General features: G+C 40.5%; 1 protein-coding gene across 1 annotated transcript in view; it reads left to right on the forward strand.

Moving 5' to 3' along the window:
* Positions 1–15,869, forward strand: part of CRYZ (crystallin zeta) — a 32,942-nt gene that overhangs the window by 13,406 nt on the left and 3,667 nt on the right. The window contains exons 4-6 of the mRNA XM_066268877.1: positions 4,002–4,165; positions 8,624–8,675; positions 15,130–15,279. Coding sequence (XP_066124974.1) covers positions 4,002–4,165; positions 8,624–8,675; positions 15,130–15,279 — 366 coding nt within the window. The remainder of the gene's footprint in view (positions 1–4,001; positions 4,166–8,623; positions 8,676–15,129; positions 15,280–15,869) is intronic.

Consider the following 15,869-nt stretch of genomic DNA (forward strand, 5'->3'; position numbering starts at 1 on the left):
TTGCAACAACAGAAAATTAAGTACCTAGGAATAAATTTAACCAAGGAAGTAAAAGACTTGTACTCAGAAAATTATAAGACATTGAAAAAAGAAATTAAGGAGAATACAAGCAATTGGAAGCATATATCGTGTTCATGGATATGAAGAATTATTTTATTTTTTAAGATTTTATTTATTGATTTTACAGAGAGAAGGTGGTGTGGAGCGAGAAATATCAACTCATAGTTGTTTCACTTTAGTTGTTCATTGATTGCTTGTCATGTGTACTTTGACCAGGCAAGCCCAGGATTTCAAACCAGTGACTGCAGCATTCCAGGTTGATGCTCCATACACTGCTCTACCACAGGCCAGGCAGATAAGAAGAATTAACATCATTAAAATGTCCATACTACCCAAAGCAATCTATAGATTCCATGCAATTCCTATTAAAATACCAATGGCATATTTCAGATCTAGAACGAATATTCCAACAGTTTATGTAGAACCAGAAAAGAACCTGAGTAGCCTCAGCAATCTTGAAAATTAAGGATAAAGTGGGAGATATCACACTTCCTGATATCAAGGTATTCTACAAGGTCATTGTAATCAAAACAGCTTGGTAATGACATAAGAACAGGCATATCCTGACCAGGCAGTGGTGCAGTGGATAGACCTTTGGACTAGGAAGCAAAGGACCTGTGTTCGAAGCCCGGAGGTCGCTGGCTTGAGCGCGGGCTCATCTGGCTTGAGCGCAGGCTCACCAGCTTGAGTGCAGGGTTGCTGACTTGAGCGTGGGATTATAGATATGACCCTGTGGTTGCTGGCTTGAGCCCAAAGGTTGCTGGCTTGAAGCTCAAGGTTGCTGGCTTGAGCCCAAGGTCACTGGCTTGAGCAAGGGGTCACTCACTCTGATGCAGCCCCCCTGTCAAGGTACATATGAGAAAGCAATCAGTGAGCAACTAAGGTGCCGCAACAAAGAATTGATGCTTCTCACCTTTCTCCCTTCCTGTCTGTCTATCTCTATCTGTCTGTCTCTGTCCCTCTTTATGTCTCTGTCACAAAATAAGTCAAAAAATAAAAGAATAGGCATACAGAGCAATGGAACAGAACAGAGAACTCAGGAATAAACCTATGCCTTTATAGTCAATTAATATTTGAGAAAGAGGCTAGAGTATACAATGCAGTAAAGACAGTCTCTTTAATAAATGGTGTTGGGAAAGTTGGATTGGTATGTGCAAAAAAAATCAAACTAGACTACCAACTTACACTACTTATAAAAATAAGCTCAAAATGAATGAAAGACTTAAATGTAAGTCACAGAACCATAAAAACGATAGAAGAAAACATAGGCAGTAAACTCGAACATCTCATGTAGCAATATTTTTGATGATATATCTCCTTAGACAAGTGAAATAAAGAACAAAATAAATGAAACTATCAAACTAAAAAACTTTTGCATAGCAAAAGACACTATTAACAAAATAAAAACACAACTCACACAATGGGAGAACATATTTGCCAATACATCTGATAAGGGGTTAATAACCAAAATTTATAAAGAACTTCTTCTAAAACTCAACACTAGGAGGACAATCCAATTAATAAATGGGCAAAGGACCTGAATAGATACTTCTCCAAAGCGGACATACAGATGGCCAATAGGCATATGAAAAAGTGTTCAAGACCATTAATCGTCAGAGAAATGCAAACTCAAAGTACAGTGAGATATCACCTCACACCAGTCAGAATGGCACTCATTAACAAAACAACACACAAGTGCTGACGAGGGTGTGGAGAAAAGGGAACCCTCCTGCACTACTGGTGGGAATGCAGAATGGTGCAGCCACTGTGGAAAACAGTATGGAATTTCCTCAAAAAATTAAAAATGGAACTGCCTTATGACCCAGCTATACTACCACTTGAAATATATCTTAAGAATCCCAAAACACTAATTCAAAAGAACATATGCACCCTTATGTTCATTGCAGTGTTGTTTGCAAAAACCAAGATCTGGAGACAGCCCAAGTGTCTTATCATTGGACGAATGGATAAAAAAGCTGTGGTACATTTACACTGTCGAATACTATGTGGCCATGAAAAAGAAGGAAATCTTACCTTTTGCAACAGCATGGGACCTAGAGATTATTATGCTTAAGTGAAATAAGCCAGACAGAGAAAGACAAATACCATATCATCTTACTTATATGTGGGATCTAATGAGTATATAAACTGAGGAACAAAATAGAAACAGAGGCGGGTCACAGGGAACAGATGGACAGCTCTCAGAGGGAAGTGGGAAAAGGGGACAGGATCAAAGAAGGTGAAGGAATTAACAAAAATACAGAGATTTAACAAATATATACAGAAACAAGGTAGCAATAGCCAGAGGGAAAGGGGGGTGGGAATAGGGAGGCGGGGCAAAGGGGTGGACATGGGGGTGGAAAGAGACTGCATGAGACCTGGGGGCAGGATGTGGAGTTTTATATTTAGTGGGACACTTGAAACCATGTCAACACAATAAATTCAATTTTTTTTTCTGTTCTTTAAGACCTACCTCAAATATTTACTTCCCAATGAAGTTATTCCTGATTCTCTCCCTTTTAGAAATAATTCCTTTCTTTTTCTTGTACCTGTCTTTCATGGCTCACCATGTTTACCTTGCTTTAGAATTATTTCTGTGTTATTTTTCTCTCTCTAGGTAGAAGATGCTTGAGATTAAAGAGTGTGTCTTATTACGAGCATCTTTCACAGAACTCAGAGTAATGCTTTCTGTATAGGGGATTCTTAGTAAGGTTTGAATTATATTAAAATCAATGCAACATGTTTTTAAGTTGTAAAAACAGGACTGATTTTAACAGTCATACTTGACCATTAACAGGTGCACTACTAAGCAGTGATGCTTGTTTTTGAATTCTAGATGCCTTTTAAATTTTGTTTATCTATATCCCTCTTTATAGTGCTGTTACATTTTCAGATCTCTTAATTATAGGACAAATCTAAGCACACTGAGAATTATTGCCTTAATGTTTTGCTTATTCCAAGGAATATTTACATTTCCTTTTTCAAGAAAGAGAAGTTAAGGCAGGTGTTCATAGAGGGCAGTCTAATTTTCCTAGTGTGCAGGCATTGGGCAGTCCTATGATGCTCGTGTAGTGCCTTATCGCACCCTTGGATATGCAGGGCCACACAGACGTTTATTGGGAGTTTGCTGTTTCTGGCACTGTGACAAGTGAGAAAGCCTGTCCTGGCTCAGCCTGCTGTCAGGACCCAGCCATCCTGTCCTGCTTTTCGGTAAACATGAAAAAGAAAGGAAATGCAGGGTTGAAAAAATCCATGGAAAGGATTTAGAGCAGACATTTGATGTGTGGAAGAAATCTTACATTTTATTTTCTCTAGTATTTTGGGCAAAAATGGTTTTTTTAACGGCCATTTACTAAGCGCTTGATCTAAGCAAATTACTCAACTTCTTTTTGCCTCAATTTCCTTATCTGTATAGTGAGGTTAATCTAAAGTGGAGATAATAAAAATACTTACCTCTTAAGCTACTGTGAAGATCAAATTAGATAATATTCACAAGACACTTCATACAGTGCCTAGCACAATACTCTCAATAAAGGTTATCATTATTATCATTTTACCATTCCGGAGGGTCACTTTCCTTTAATTTTTTTCCATTTCTCATTATTTTTTTCTTCTCACTGATTCCCATTAATAAAATTTTAAAAAATATTTAAAAATGTTTAGTATTTTAAAGTTAATTTTTACAGGACCCTAGCTGTAGAGAACAATATGTAAATACTTATTTCTTATGATCAAGATGGCATTAAAAATGCTGTTGCTTGGGTGATCACTTCATAAGTTATGTAAATGTCTAATCACCATGTTGTATACCTGGAACACATACTATTGTATTTTACTGTACTGTAATTGAGAAAAAAGGTTTGAAAGGATCATAAAAAAGATTGTGCCCATTTTGATAGCATTTTTAATCCCTGATGCACATATTAATTTGCTTCCCCTAGAAAGGTGACCGAGTCTTCACTACCAGCACAGTCTCTGGGGGCTACGCGGAGTTTGCCGTTGCAGCCGATGACACTGTTTACACACTGCCAGAAAAACTGGACTTTAAACAAGGAGCTGCCATCGGGGTCCCCTACTTTACTGCTTACCGAGCTCTGCTCCATAGGTAATAGCACTCTGTCAGTTATGTAGACAACAGCCAAGGAGGGCAGTATTCATTGCTTTTCTTCCTACCTTCTGTCTATCATGTTTGGGTACCATTTAGTGACCATTAAGCTTTCATGAAATGGAAGCTGCTAATTTGGGAGATTGTTCTAATTACTGAGGGTAAAAAGAAGAGCCTTTGTGTTGAAGATGCTCACAGTCAAGTAAGGGGGGCAGACATAAGAGTAAAAGTAGTTATATACGATGTGGAAAGTACAGTGATAAGAGATGTGCATAGGGATTTGGGGGATCACAAGGGATATGCCTATGATGATGAGGTAAGGCTTCCAGGGAAGATATAAGGCTTGGATTATTTTAAAGCTGTGGTTAAAAAATCTTGTTATCCAACCATGAAAACTAATTGCTGCCATTTAAAAGTATAGTATAGGGCTGTGTCTTAGACCCACTGGTCAGCTTCCATGGCTAGGGCAAAATAATCTATATTTCAATCAAATTCCTTAGGTATTTGTAAAGGGTCAGAGGGAATTAGCCTGGGTAAGAAGCTAGGAGGGGAAAGGTTATTCTAGACAATGGAAATAGTTAGTGTGTGGGGAAAATATGGTATCTGGGGGGAGCTGTAGCAATTTGTTGGATAGAAGATGCTAAGGCAAAAAGTGGCAAAAAAAATAAGTAATCTCTCAAAAATTTGTTAGCTGTTGTCACCACATATATAGATTTCAGATTGTAAATGTTAGATTATAGAGCTCACACACTGTTCTGTGAGGGGTTGGGCGGTCATAAAATGTTTTAGTCAGGAGAGTGATATTGTCTAATTTGTGTTTTGTTGGTGTCTCCTATCAGCTGTGTGAGGGATGGCTATGACCACAGGAGTGGAGAAGGAGATGGGAGGGTCTTGTAGGAATATTATCTGGGCAGAATTCTCTGGGCCAGAGCAAGGGTCATGGCGGAAGAGCTGGAGAGGAAAGGACAACTACCTTTGGAGTAAATCAGGAATATTTGATGGCTGGCTGTGGAGAATGAAGTAAAGGAAGAGCTTAAGAATACCTCTGGCTTTCTAGCTTGGATAATAGTTAACTGTGACAAAGAAAAGGAGGACGGAGTTTCAAAGGGAAGCCGAGTTCATTTTTGGACTTGTAATTAAGACAGGCACCCTAATGGAGAGGTCCAGCAGGCCATTAGATGAAAGAGTGGAAAGCTTGAAGGCTGGGCATATATTTGAGCACATCAGCATGTGGGTGAGAGTTGACAAGATGAAAGTGATCCAAGTCCCCCAGGGAGTGAAAATAACAGTGGAATGAGAATAGAATATTAGTGAACATTAACATTTAAGAGTGTAATCAAAGGTAAGAGACAGAGTCCCATGGGAGCTAAAAGGAAAGTATTCCCAGGCCAAGAGAGTCCAGAAGTCATGGTATTCAGGACGTGAGATTTGAAGACAGGAAGATCTGCATTAGAGTACTGTCTTCACCTGCTACTAGCTGTATGACCTTGGTCAAGTTACCTCCCTGTCTCAGCTTCAGTTGACTGATTTGAAAAACTAATAGCACCTACCTCATAGAGGTGTGGCAAGAATTAAATGAGGTAATGCATACCTCTTATTATAGAGCCTGGCCCAGACTAAGTGCTCAATCAGTGTTGATAGTGTTAGGGGTAGAGGTTGATTTTGCTACTAAGGAGGGAACCTAGCTGTCAAATGCAGTAGTGAAGTGGTGTTTGGAAAAAAAACGATAGTTGGGCTTCACAATTAGGAAGTTATTGTTGACTTGAGTCAGATCATTTTCAGTAGAGTGGTAGTAAAGAAGCTGACAAATGGGTTGAGGAAGGAACAATAAATTGATTCCTTGAACCGAGACTACTCTTTAAGAGTGAGCAAGACAGGCATGAGGGAGCAGAATAGTACTTGCGAAGAGTTTGGGAACAAAAGAGAATTTTTAAGGATGGACGGAACTTGACGTTGTTTATTGTTGAGAAAGGATCTAGCAGAGAAGGAGAGATGGAAGGTTTGGAAGAGAGAGGGGAGTGACATATGGAGCAAGATCCTACGTAAGGCAATATGGGAAGGCCTTAGGACGGAGGTAGCAAGATTAGCTTCAGATATTGAAAGGATAGCATCTCTGTCAAACCCAGAAGAGATAAACATGGAGTAATTATGGAAAGTGTGTGGGTAAGGAGGTGTGGTGTGGAAGGAACTTTTATGTGACCATCTCCCTTTTCATTGGTAAGTAAAGGGCAAAGTGGTCTTTTGAGAATCAAAACTGAAGTGGCGTCGAAACACACTTTGTCATGTGATTTTTTTTCCTACAGTCTTAGCCAAATTATCAAGGGAGTTGGTTTGAAAATTAATTCAGGGCTGGAATATTGGTGGCAAAGTAGAATAGCGCAAGGGATTTTAAAACACTGGGATAAAGAGAAGTTGGGGCAACCTGCCATGGGTCCAGGCTGCTGGGGGAAGGCAGACGTGGGGCACTGGGGAGACAGCTGTCTCTGGGAAGTTGAAGGAAAGTGTGGAGAGAATATGGGTTTACAGAGTTAGCCTAGGAGATTACTGTCATAATATTGGTGACTGTTGCCTGAGACTTCTTATCTTAGGTGGAGTGGTTGAAGGTAGTTGCTAGGTTTAACCCAGGGAGAGAAGGCTAATATGGAGAAGGCAGGAATTGTGATGTAAGGTTTTCTTCCCGGTGAATTGAAATTTCCTAGATTGGGGCTGTATTTGGGTGGAAGAGAAAACCTATGTTCTAGGTACTAGCCTTCAGTGACTAGGAGGGAGTAGGGGACATCAGCTTGGAAGGCCAGGCCGGGTGCGTGAGCCCCAGGAGGAGGTGCATGTGTCTGTGTGGTGGGGGGAGGGGGTTGATTTTAAGGAATTGCCTCACGTGATTGTGAAGACTGGGTAAGTCTAAAAAAAATCTGATAGGGTAGCCCAGCAGGCTGGAGGCTTAGGGAAGGGAATAGTTTCAGTTAAGTCCAAAGACAATCTGCTGGCAGAAAACTCCATCCTGCTTTGGGAGAGGTCAGCCTTTTGTTCTATTCAGTACTTCAGCGGATTAGATGAGGCCCACCACATTATGGGAGGCAGTGTACTTCACTCAGAGTCTCCTGATGTAAATGTTACTCTTGTCCAAATAATACCTTTACAGAAACATTCTGAATAATGTTTACCCAAATCTGGCACTCTGGTTCAGCTAGTTGACACAAAATTAACCGTGACAGTGACTTCACACAAAGATAGAAGGATTATAGCCGTGGGATCCCGGAGAGGGTTAGCCTGCTTTTTCTCCACCTAGCACAGGCTGAGGGATTTAGGAAAATGTGCTCATAGTGTTTGAGGGGTTGTTTATAATATATTTTTTTAAAAATCATTGGGAAATATTTCATATTCCATAGTATAACATTAGTACTGTAATCCTGTTCTTTTACATTTGTGTTTTACCTTTAAAATGTCAAATGTTTTAGTAATAGCTATCACAGTTTGTCATTTGAAACCCTCAGTTTAATTCACTATCCTCAATCCCCTTATCTCCAAGCAAGAGAGCTGGAGAAAGCTTCACAATTGCCATTTGTCAGCTGTTGGCACACGGTCTTGAGCAGGGCTCCCGGTAACCGTGGCCTCACTCCCGATTGAACATAATGTCTGTGCAGCCATCCCCTGTTGTTCTAGGAAGTCAGAGATCCTCTCAGAGTCAGATTGGGTCTGACTCTCAGCAGCAGTGCAGCTGCTGGCTTGTGATATTAGCCATCCATCTGGAATAATAAAGGATCCCCTGTCTGTCTTGCTGCATGTTCTTTGTTCTCAGGATATTAGAAAAGTAGTGGTGTGAGCCAGAAATAAAATCCGTTTGTCATTTCACTAGAGTATCTGGACGTTTTAGGGGTAACATGAGAACTTTTGTGATAGGATTTATTATATTTCTTGCGATCCTATTGATGCTGACTCAGTATTGCTTTCTAGAGTGAGGGCTCAAAGGCTGGTGCAACCTGATGTCTGGAAAAGTAAAAATGTTTTCATAAATAGCTGCAGTGTTTACTTGGGCAGTGCTCAGGGCCACAGAATAAGGACTGGCTGTAATGAGCCTGTTTTGAGATACTTCTTGTGAGAATCAGTGAGAAACCTAGCTCCTCTAGCTTCAGCAGTGTCTCTTCACATACTCTACAAGGATGGCAGCCTCTCAGAAGGTAGGCAGCACATGATATGATCCTGGCGTCTAGCACAGAGCCCAGCACTTACTAGACTCCCAATAACTTTTATTGAATGAATACATGAATTAAGGTTTTCTTTTATCCTTGGCCCAGAGTAATCCTTGTTTGTCCCCTGGAGCCTGGAGACTGTATCACAGTGGGTTTCCTCTTTGGGTACGTGTTAGCTGGACTGAGGGTAGTAGTTCCTTGAGAATAATTAAAAATGCCTGCGCTTCATTAGCTTTAACGTGAAGTGATAAGCCCATGTTTTCTCTTACAGCGCCCGGGTGCGATCTGGAGAAAGCGTTCTGGTTCATGGGGCTAGTGGAGGAGTAAGTACTATTTCTTCAAGTACTATTTTGTTTTTAAATGAGCTTTTATTTGTGGGTTTCACATTTAAGTCAGTTTTAAAAGCCAATTTTATAAATGTAGTCAAGGGTGCTTTTTTCCTCTCTGTAGTAAAGCTTCTTTAAGTTCTGTCTCCTGAAGGTACTCCTTGTCATTAGTTTAGCATTTCTTGGTTAATAAATTCAACAGATTACCTTATCAAAAATGTGTATCTGTTAGGTTTTTCACCTGCATTGAGTGTGGACCAAGAGAAACTGGTTTTATTTATACTTTCAAGTGGCATATGTTATAAGAATATTTACTTAGAATTTTAAACAGTTTTTTAAGGTGAATATTAATTCCATATTCCCTTAGATAAGGAACTAAGGTTCATTAAAGCTTTTATGTAGGTATGTGGCCCCAGACAGCACTGCAAAGCCACATTGAATTCTTTGTCCTTACTCCCTTCGCTGCCTGCCTGCTGTGCTTTGATGATATTCGAGTGGTGCGAAGTATACAGCTGTGTCCTTAACACCACAACCCATGGCTTAAAATTATAATGGAGGGTGGGGGAAAGTGGGGACTCAGAACTTACAAAATAAGCCCTTTGTGAAGTCACCCAATGCAGTACTGTCAGAAACCTCTCTGAGAACTGGCTGTCAGTCTGCCTTTGAGGAGCTTAGAGGAAAAGTTAGAGCTCTGAGGTCGGAATTTAACAAGAAATCCGTATGACCTCTATCCTGCAAGTAGAGGCTTTAGAAATTTTAGAGACAAGATTTTGGATTTTTTAAAATAAAGGGCCAGGGCCAGACAGCTCACCTTGAGGCCGCTGGTTAACCCTTTCAGAGCACTGTGCATTCGGACAGTAGCTGGAGAGAAGTAACCTATTAAATGGCACATTGTCTCGGAAATGAGTGGCATCCTGGAAATGTGGATTTACCTTAAGGGTGGCCAGGTAATACAAAGAATGTGGTCCACTGTGTTCCTGTTCCTGTGAATAAATGAATCCCAAGGCTTCCCACCCTGCTTCCTGTGCACCTCAGAGAGATCAGTTCCACAGGGTTTCACAGATCAGACAACATACTAAAAAACAGCGCAAGATTGTTTTTATGGAGCTTGAGCAACTATGACAAATATATCTTGTCAAGAATTCCCATTGTTTAGCTTCACCATAGAGGCTATTTTGGGGTTAAATTTAATTTAACCCTAAATAACTAAAGGCTCTGTCAAGGACACATTTATTTAAATTGCTTTGGTTTTCAGAGAGCTAACCTTGTACTCTGTATAGAAGGGATGAATTTCAGTAGGAAGGAGAGAGAAAGATCTCTTTTTTATTCCCTTTACACTCTTGTAAAAAGCCCAGTCTCTTCACCGTGACTTTTTTTTTGAAGGCAAAACCCACACTGTTCTCTTAGCTGGCTGTTTGATAAATCCTTGGCAGGCAGGGATAGGCTGGCGACCTGGTGCATGAAGCGCTTCTGATCCTCCCTGCCCTGTGCCAGGGAAACAGTGCTTCTGTTGGTAATTGTTGTCCTCATTTAATTCAAATTCCTTTGGGATTATGTTGTATATTTAAACTGATGTGGGACTTATGAACACAGCTATTATCCAGATATATCTGTAAGGAGTGCCCTATTATAGTGTCAGCAAAATAAATAGAAAGAAAGTGGTAGCACATAATGTTATATAATCTTTTGAGGGAATATGACTAGTATTCTTGTTGACAAGAATAGAATAAATAGTGCCTTTAAAATAGCTATTGAGTGCCCCTCTAAATTAGGGAGAGCATACGGAGATATGTTTACATTAGCTCCTAGGTTAAAGTGTGGTCTTATTAAAGGCCTTTTTTAATTGAAATTTTTAATTGAAATTAAAGTAGTAAAAATTGATCATGCTCATCCCATAGTGTATTATAGTTCATGGGACTGAATGACTATCACTCAGACAGGGAGTTCCATGTATTTGTTTGTTTTGGTAAAATCAAATTCCTGTTATAACCCAACTGAGTTCAGGCTTATCCTGCCCTGTGCCATACAGTCTTTAAGTTCTGTCTCAGGCCTAGGAGTATGGGGGACTGTTAAAAGGTTTTTTTTGTTTTTGTTTTTTAAATAAATAAATTTTTATTTTAATGGGGTGACATCAATAAATCAGGGTACATTCATGCAAAGAAAACATTTCCAGGTTATCTTGTCATTCAGTTCTGCCGCATACCCATCACCCGAAGAGAGATCGTCCTCCGCCACCCTCTATCCAGTTTTCTTTGTACCCCTCGCCCTCTCCCTCCTTCCCTCCCCCCACCCCCCGTAACCACCACACTCACTCCTGTCCATGCCTCTTAGTCTCGCTTTTATGTCCCACCAATGTATGGAATCCTGCAGTTCCTGTTTTTTTCTGATTCGCTTATTTCACTCTGCACAATGCTACCAAGACTCCACCATTCCGCTGTACGTGATCCGATGTTATCATTTCTCCTAGCTGAATAGTATACCATGGTGTATATGTGCCCCATCTTCTTCATCCAGTCCTCTATTTTTTTTTACAGTGATTAAAAGCCTTTAAGCAAACTCTTGGCCAATACAGCAAGAATCCATAAAAGAGTAGTGTCCTTAACATGTTCACCAAGTCCAAGTTGGCCCCATCACCATGCCAAATCCCTGAAAAATGCAACCCAACCACAGTTCAGTCTGTTAGGAGCTGTCACAGGGAGCAGGAGTCCAGGAAAGGTCCACACAGGAAAAGTCCACATGGCACTGGAATTGTTGTCACCATTCTATACTTTGCAGCTCATGTCCAAGTCCCAATGACCGCTGCTTCTAGCTGGTAATGATTCAGGTAGACTGGAAAAGCCATTTGCAGCATGCGTGGATATGGAGCTTCTGTTCTCCTCTGCCTGGAGAGTTGAGACCAGGTTGCTTTTCCCTGGAGCTCTGCGACTGTGGCATGGTAAAGAGAACCTTGGGATACACTAAGCTGGGTGGCAAAGGTAAATTCATAATACAAGTTGGCAAAAGGAAGAAAGAGAGCTCTAAATTAGGAGTAGGTCCAGCCTGAAATATGAGTGGGGCATTGAGGTAGGAGGGATAAAGGAAACACTATATACTAAGCAAAGCAGCAGAAAATAGGACTATCAACACCCACAACAGAAATCTTTGAGGGAAGAATAAAAAACCTGACTATTCAGGCAAAACATAGTTAAGTGGCCCTTGTGCAAATGAGATCAGCTTACCTGCTTCTTGGAAGAAATACCCTAGGCTCGTCCACAGTGTCGTAGATGGGGCCGACGGCCTTGGGCACCTTCAGCCTTCAGTGGCATACCCCAGCTTTCTGGGCAAGGTTAGGTCATAGGTGGCTGGAGCAGGGCTGGAAGAGACTGAACCCTCCCTTAGAGGAGCGAGGGGGAAGCCTACCTTCCAGTGTCCCTGTTTCCTCACAGCAGAGGCATGTAAGCCTGGCAGGCTTTAGCTCAATGACCTTCCTTTCCACTATTGAAGCAGGACCCAGATGGCATCCTATGAGACCCCTTTGGGGCGTTGGAGCCTTTAAGGGTGTATCCTAAAAGCTGGCAGTTCCCCTGATCTCTATTGGGCTTTTTCTGCCTCTAGGTATCTTAAAAGCCATGCTCAGAAGATCTCGCTGAGGGGTTTGAGGATCCCCATCTGCCTATATAAATCTTTTCCATATATCTGGAGCTATTTGGAAAAAGACAAAACAGTGTTATTAGCTGGATCTAATAAAGAAGGTAGTAGTTTGCAGGTTAAAAGTTTTATTGCCGATTTTCATTTTACTTCTTTTCCATCGTGTCCAATCCATAATGATTTTGCCTTCCTCTACATCAATTGTTATCAATAAATGTCCTTGTTCAGAGACATTTGGCAGTGCCTGGGGACATTTTTGGTTATTGGCTCTGAGTGGAGGGTTCTGGCACCTAGTGGGCAGCACCCAGACATTCTGCTAAACACTCTTGGATGCACAAGATAGCCCCACAACAAAGAATTATCTGGCCCAAAATGTCAATAGTGCCAAGTTTGAGAAAACACTACTCGAAACGTGTAATGTTTTAGCTATACCATTTAGTTGGCATGTTATCAAATATATACAGTTAAATAATTGCTCATATCTATATTCCTAAAATATTTTTTATTTCTCCTTTATACAAAGAACATTTTCCTGATCATTGAATGTTTTCACATAAAGTGGTTTTAAATACCATCTGTAAACTGATAAACCTCAGATTAATTATTTCCAGCTCTAAATTCTTTCAAGTCTACGCCCATATTGATTGAGCTGATTACCAAACATCACCAGTTAGGTGAGCAATATACACTCAGCATGTTCCAAGTGAATTATTGATGCTTTCACAGACTTCATCCTCTAATCTTCCTTATCCCATCAATCTACTCACTTAATCTGGTCAAAGACCTAGGAGATAGTCTTGATTTTTCTCTGTTCCTCATGTCCCACAATCTATGAGGAAGGCCTTCAGTTTGTTTATCTCTAAACTGAATCTGAACCTGTTATTCTTTCCATGTGGCCATCTTAGTCCAAGCCTCTTAGCTAGACTCTTACATCATCTGTTAACTGGTCTTCCTACTCTTATTTCCCTGTAATTTTTTTATCTCTCATATAATTCAAGGGTTAAATAGGCTAAATCAGGTCAAATTCTGTTTAAGCTCTCTGGTGGTTCTGCTTGATTCTTTCATGTAATCCAAACTTTTACCCCCAGAGGCCTCTCTGTGCCCCTCTGGCTTCTACTTCCACTCTCCCCCACGTGCTCCTCAAGCCACGTTGTCGCTCTTACAGTTGAACACCCCAAGCTCATCCCCGTCAGCAGGTTAGCCATGCTCATTCTACCTGCAGCATCCTCCATGTGGGGTCCAGTATCTGCATGTGGCTTGACCCCACTTCATTCGGGTCTCATCTCTCTAGAACAGCTTTTCCTGGTGACCTAACTAGCCCCTCTCCCTGCCTCTTTCTAATCCAATCAGCTGTTTTGTTTTTGTTCACACTTTTTATTTTCTGAATTTACTTTGTTCATGTATTTGTTTATGTGTTTATCATCTTCCCACTTCTTTAGAATATAAGTTTCTTGTGTGAAGTACCATGTCTAGCACATCGTAAACACTCAATAAATGTTTATCATATAGATGTATAAATTAATTTGCCCATGTAACTGTCTCTTCCACTCAAATGGTAGAAGCCTTATATCTGTTATATGGTATTTTTAAAATATGAACAGTGAAAGTATGGAGTCAGTGAACATATAAACTTATATTTTGATCATCTTTAAATCCTATGCCTTTGCACAAAACAGATGCTATGTAAACATTTTGATAAAGTAATTAAAAACTCAAGTTCTACATTTTGATTTGGTCCAGCTCTTATTTCCATCTCTGTGACCCGGGCAAGTTATTTACATTTGAAAAGGTTCATGTTTCTTTTTTTTTTTTTTTTTTTTATTATTATTATTTTTATTTTTATTTTTTTTCATTTTTTCTGAAGCTGGAAACGGGGAGAGACAGTCAGACAGACTCCCGCATGCGCCCGACCGGGATCCACCCGGCACGCCCACCAGGGGGCGACGCTCTGCCCACCAGGGGGCGATGCTCTGCCCCTCCGGGGCGTCGCCATGTTGCGACCAGAGCCACTCTAGCGCCTGAGGCAGAGGCCACAGAGCCATCCCCAGCGCCCGGGCCATCTTTGCTCCAACGGAGCCTTAGCTGCGGGAGGGGAAGAGAGAGACAGAGAGGAAAGCGCAGCAGAAGGGTGGAGAAGCAAATGGGCGCTTCTCCTGTGTGCCCTGGCCTGGAATCGAACCTGGGTCCTCCGCACGCTAGGCCGACGCTCTACCACTGAGCCAACCGGCCAGGGCCGAAAAGGTTCATGTTTCTTATGTAGAATAGGGACAGTAATCATTCCTGCTTCATAGGCGTCTTGTAAGGATGAAGTAAAATGATGCATAGAAATTATTTGGTGTGGGACCTGGCATCATATCATAAATAATAATAAAAGTTAGCTATCATTCTATGTCTTCATTTAGACATGAAGTTCCTTAATAGGGTAGGACTTAGAACCTTAAGTTATATTTAATAAATGTTTGCAAGGATGCAAAGAATCTAAAACTACTGGATTAAAAGAATGGACTGACGGTTGCCAGATGGGAAGGGGCTTGGGTGACTGGGTGAAAACGGCGAAGGGATTAAGTACAAAATAGTTGCAAAATAGTCATGAGATGTGAAGTACAGCATAGAGAATATACATGGTAATAACTATGCCTGGTGCCAAGTGGTTACTAGACTTACCTGAGGGATCACTTTGTAAGTTATTACAAATGTCACTCCACTGTGCTGTGTGCCTGAAACTAATATAAAATCATCTTGAATGTCAACTGTGATTGACAAATACAAAAATGTGAACCCTCCCCCTAAGTAATAAACTATTGAGTAATATTTTGTTTTTCAGGTTGGACTAGCAGCATGCCAAATTGCTAGAGCTTATGGCTTAAAGGTTTTGGGCACAGCTGGTACTGAGGAAGGACAAAACATTGTTTTGCGAAATGGAGCCCATGAAGTGTTTAATCACAGAGAAGTTAATTATATTGACAAAATTAAGGTAAAATTGTCCTACAGTTTTACAGAAGTATAATTTTCTTTCTTGGGAGATGTATGTGTTTTTTTATAAGTTCTTTTTATCAGCCACTCTCTTAGAGTTGTTTGCTTCATTTTTTAAATTCCTATGGTTTTTATGACTATGTATGTTTTAATGTTTTGATATAAAAAGCAGAGCTGTCTATTTTTAAACCTTCACTCTCATTTCTGTCTTGTTTATGTTTACCAAATAAAATTTAGTCTCTCTAGCCATATAGCTGTAAAAATTTGTACTCTTTAATGCAAATCTCAGTTTATATTTGCATTAAATATCCACAGCTTTGTATTTGCACCTGTGAGGTGTTATTAGTATAATTTCTATTGGTATAAATTTTCCATGGGAGGTGCGTATCCTCGGGTTACAAACTAGATCTGTCTAAGCTAGGGAATAATATTCATTTGTTAACTGAGTGCTTTGGAGGAACAATCAGAAGTTCTTCCAAAGCAGTCTCTCTCATTCTCTGCAAACATTCTCTTAACCTTTCAGCTCACCCGTCCTCCTCTCCCTTACCACCACACTTCTTGGGGAAGTAGTGAGAGTGAGCAGTTACTGCT

This window comes from Saccopteryx bilineata, chromosome 3 (genome assembly GCF_036850765.1).
Source record: "Saccopteryx bilineata isolate mSacBil1 chromosome 3, mSacBil1_pri_phased_curated, whole genome shotgun sequence".
NCBI lineage: Eukaryota > Metazoa > Chordata > Mammalia > Chiroptera > Emballonuridae > Saccopteryx > Saccopteryx bilineata.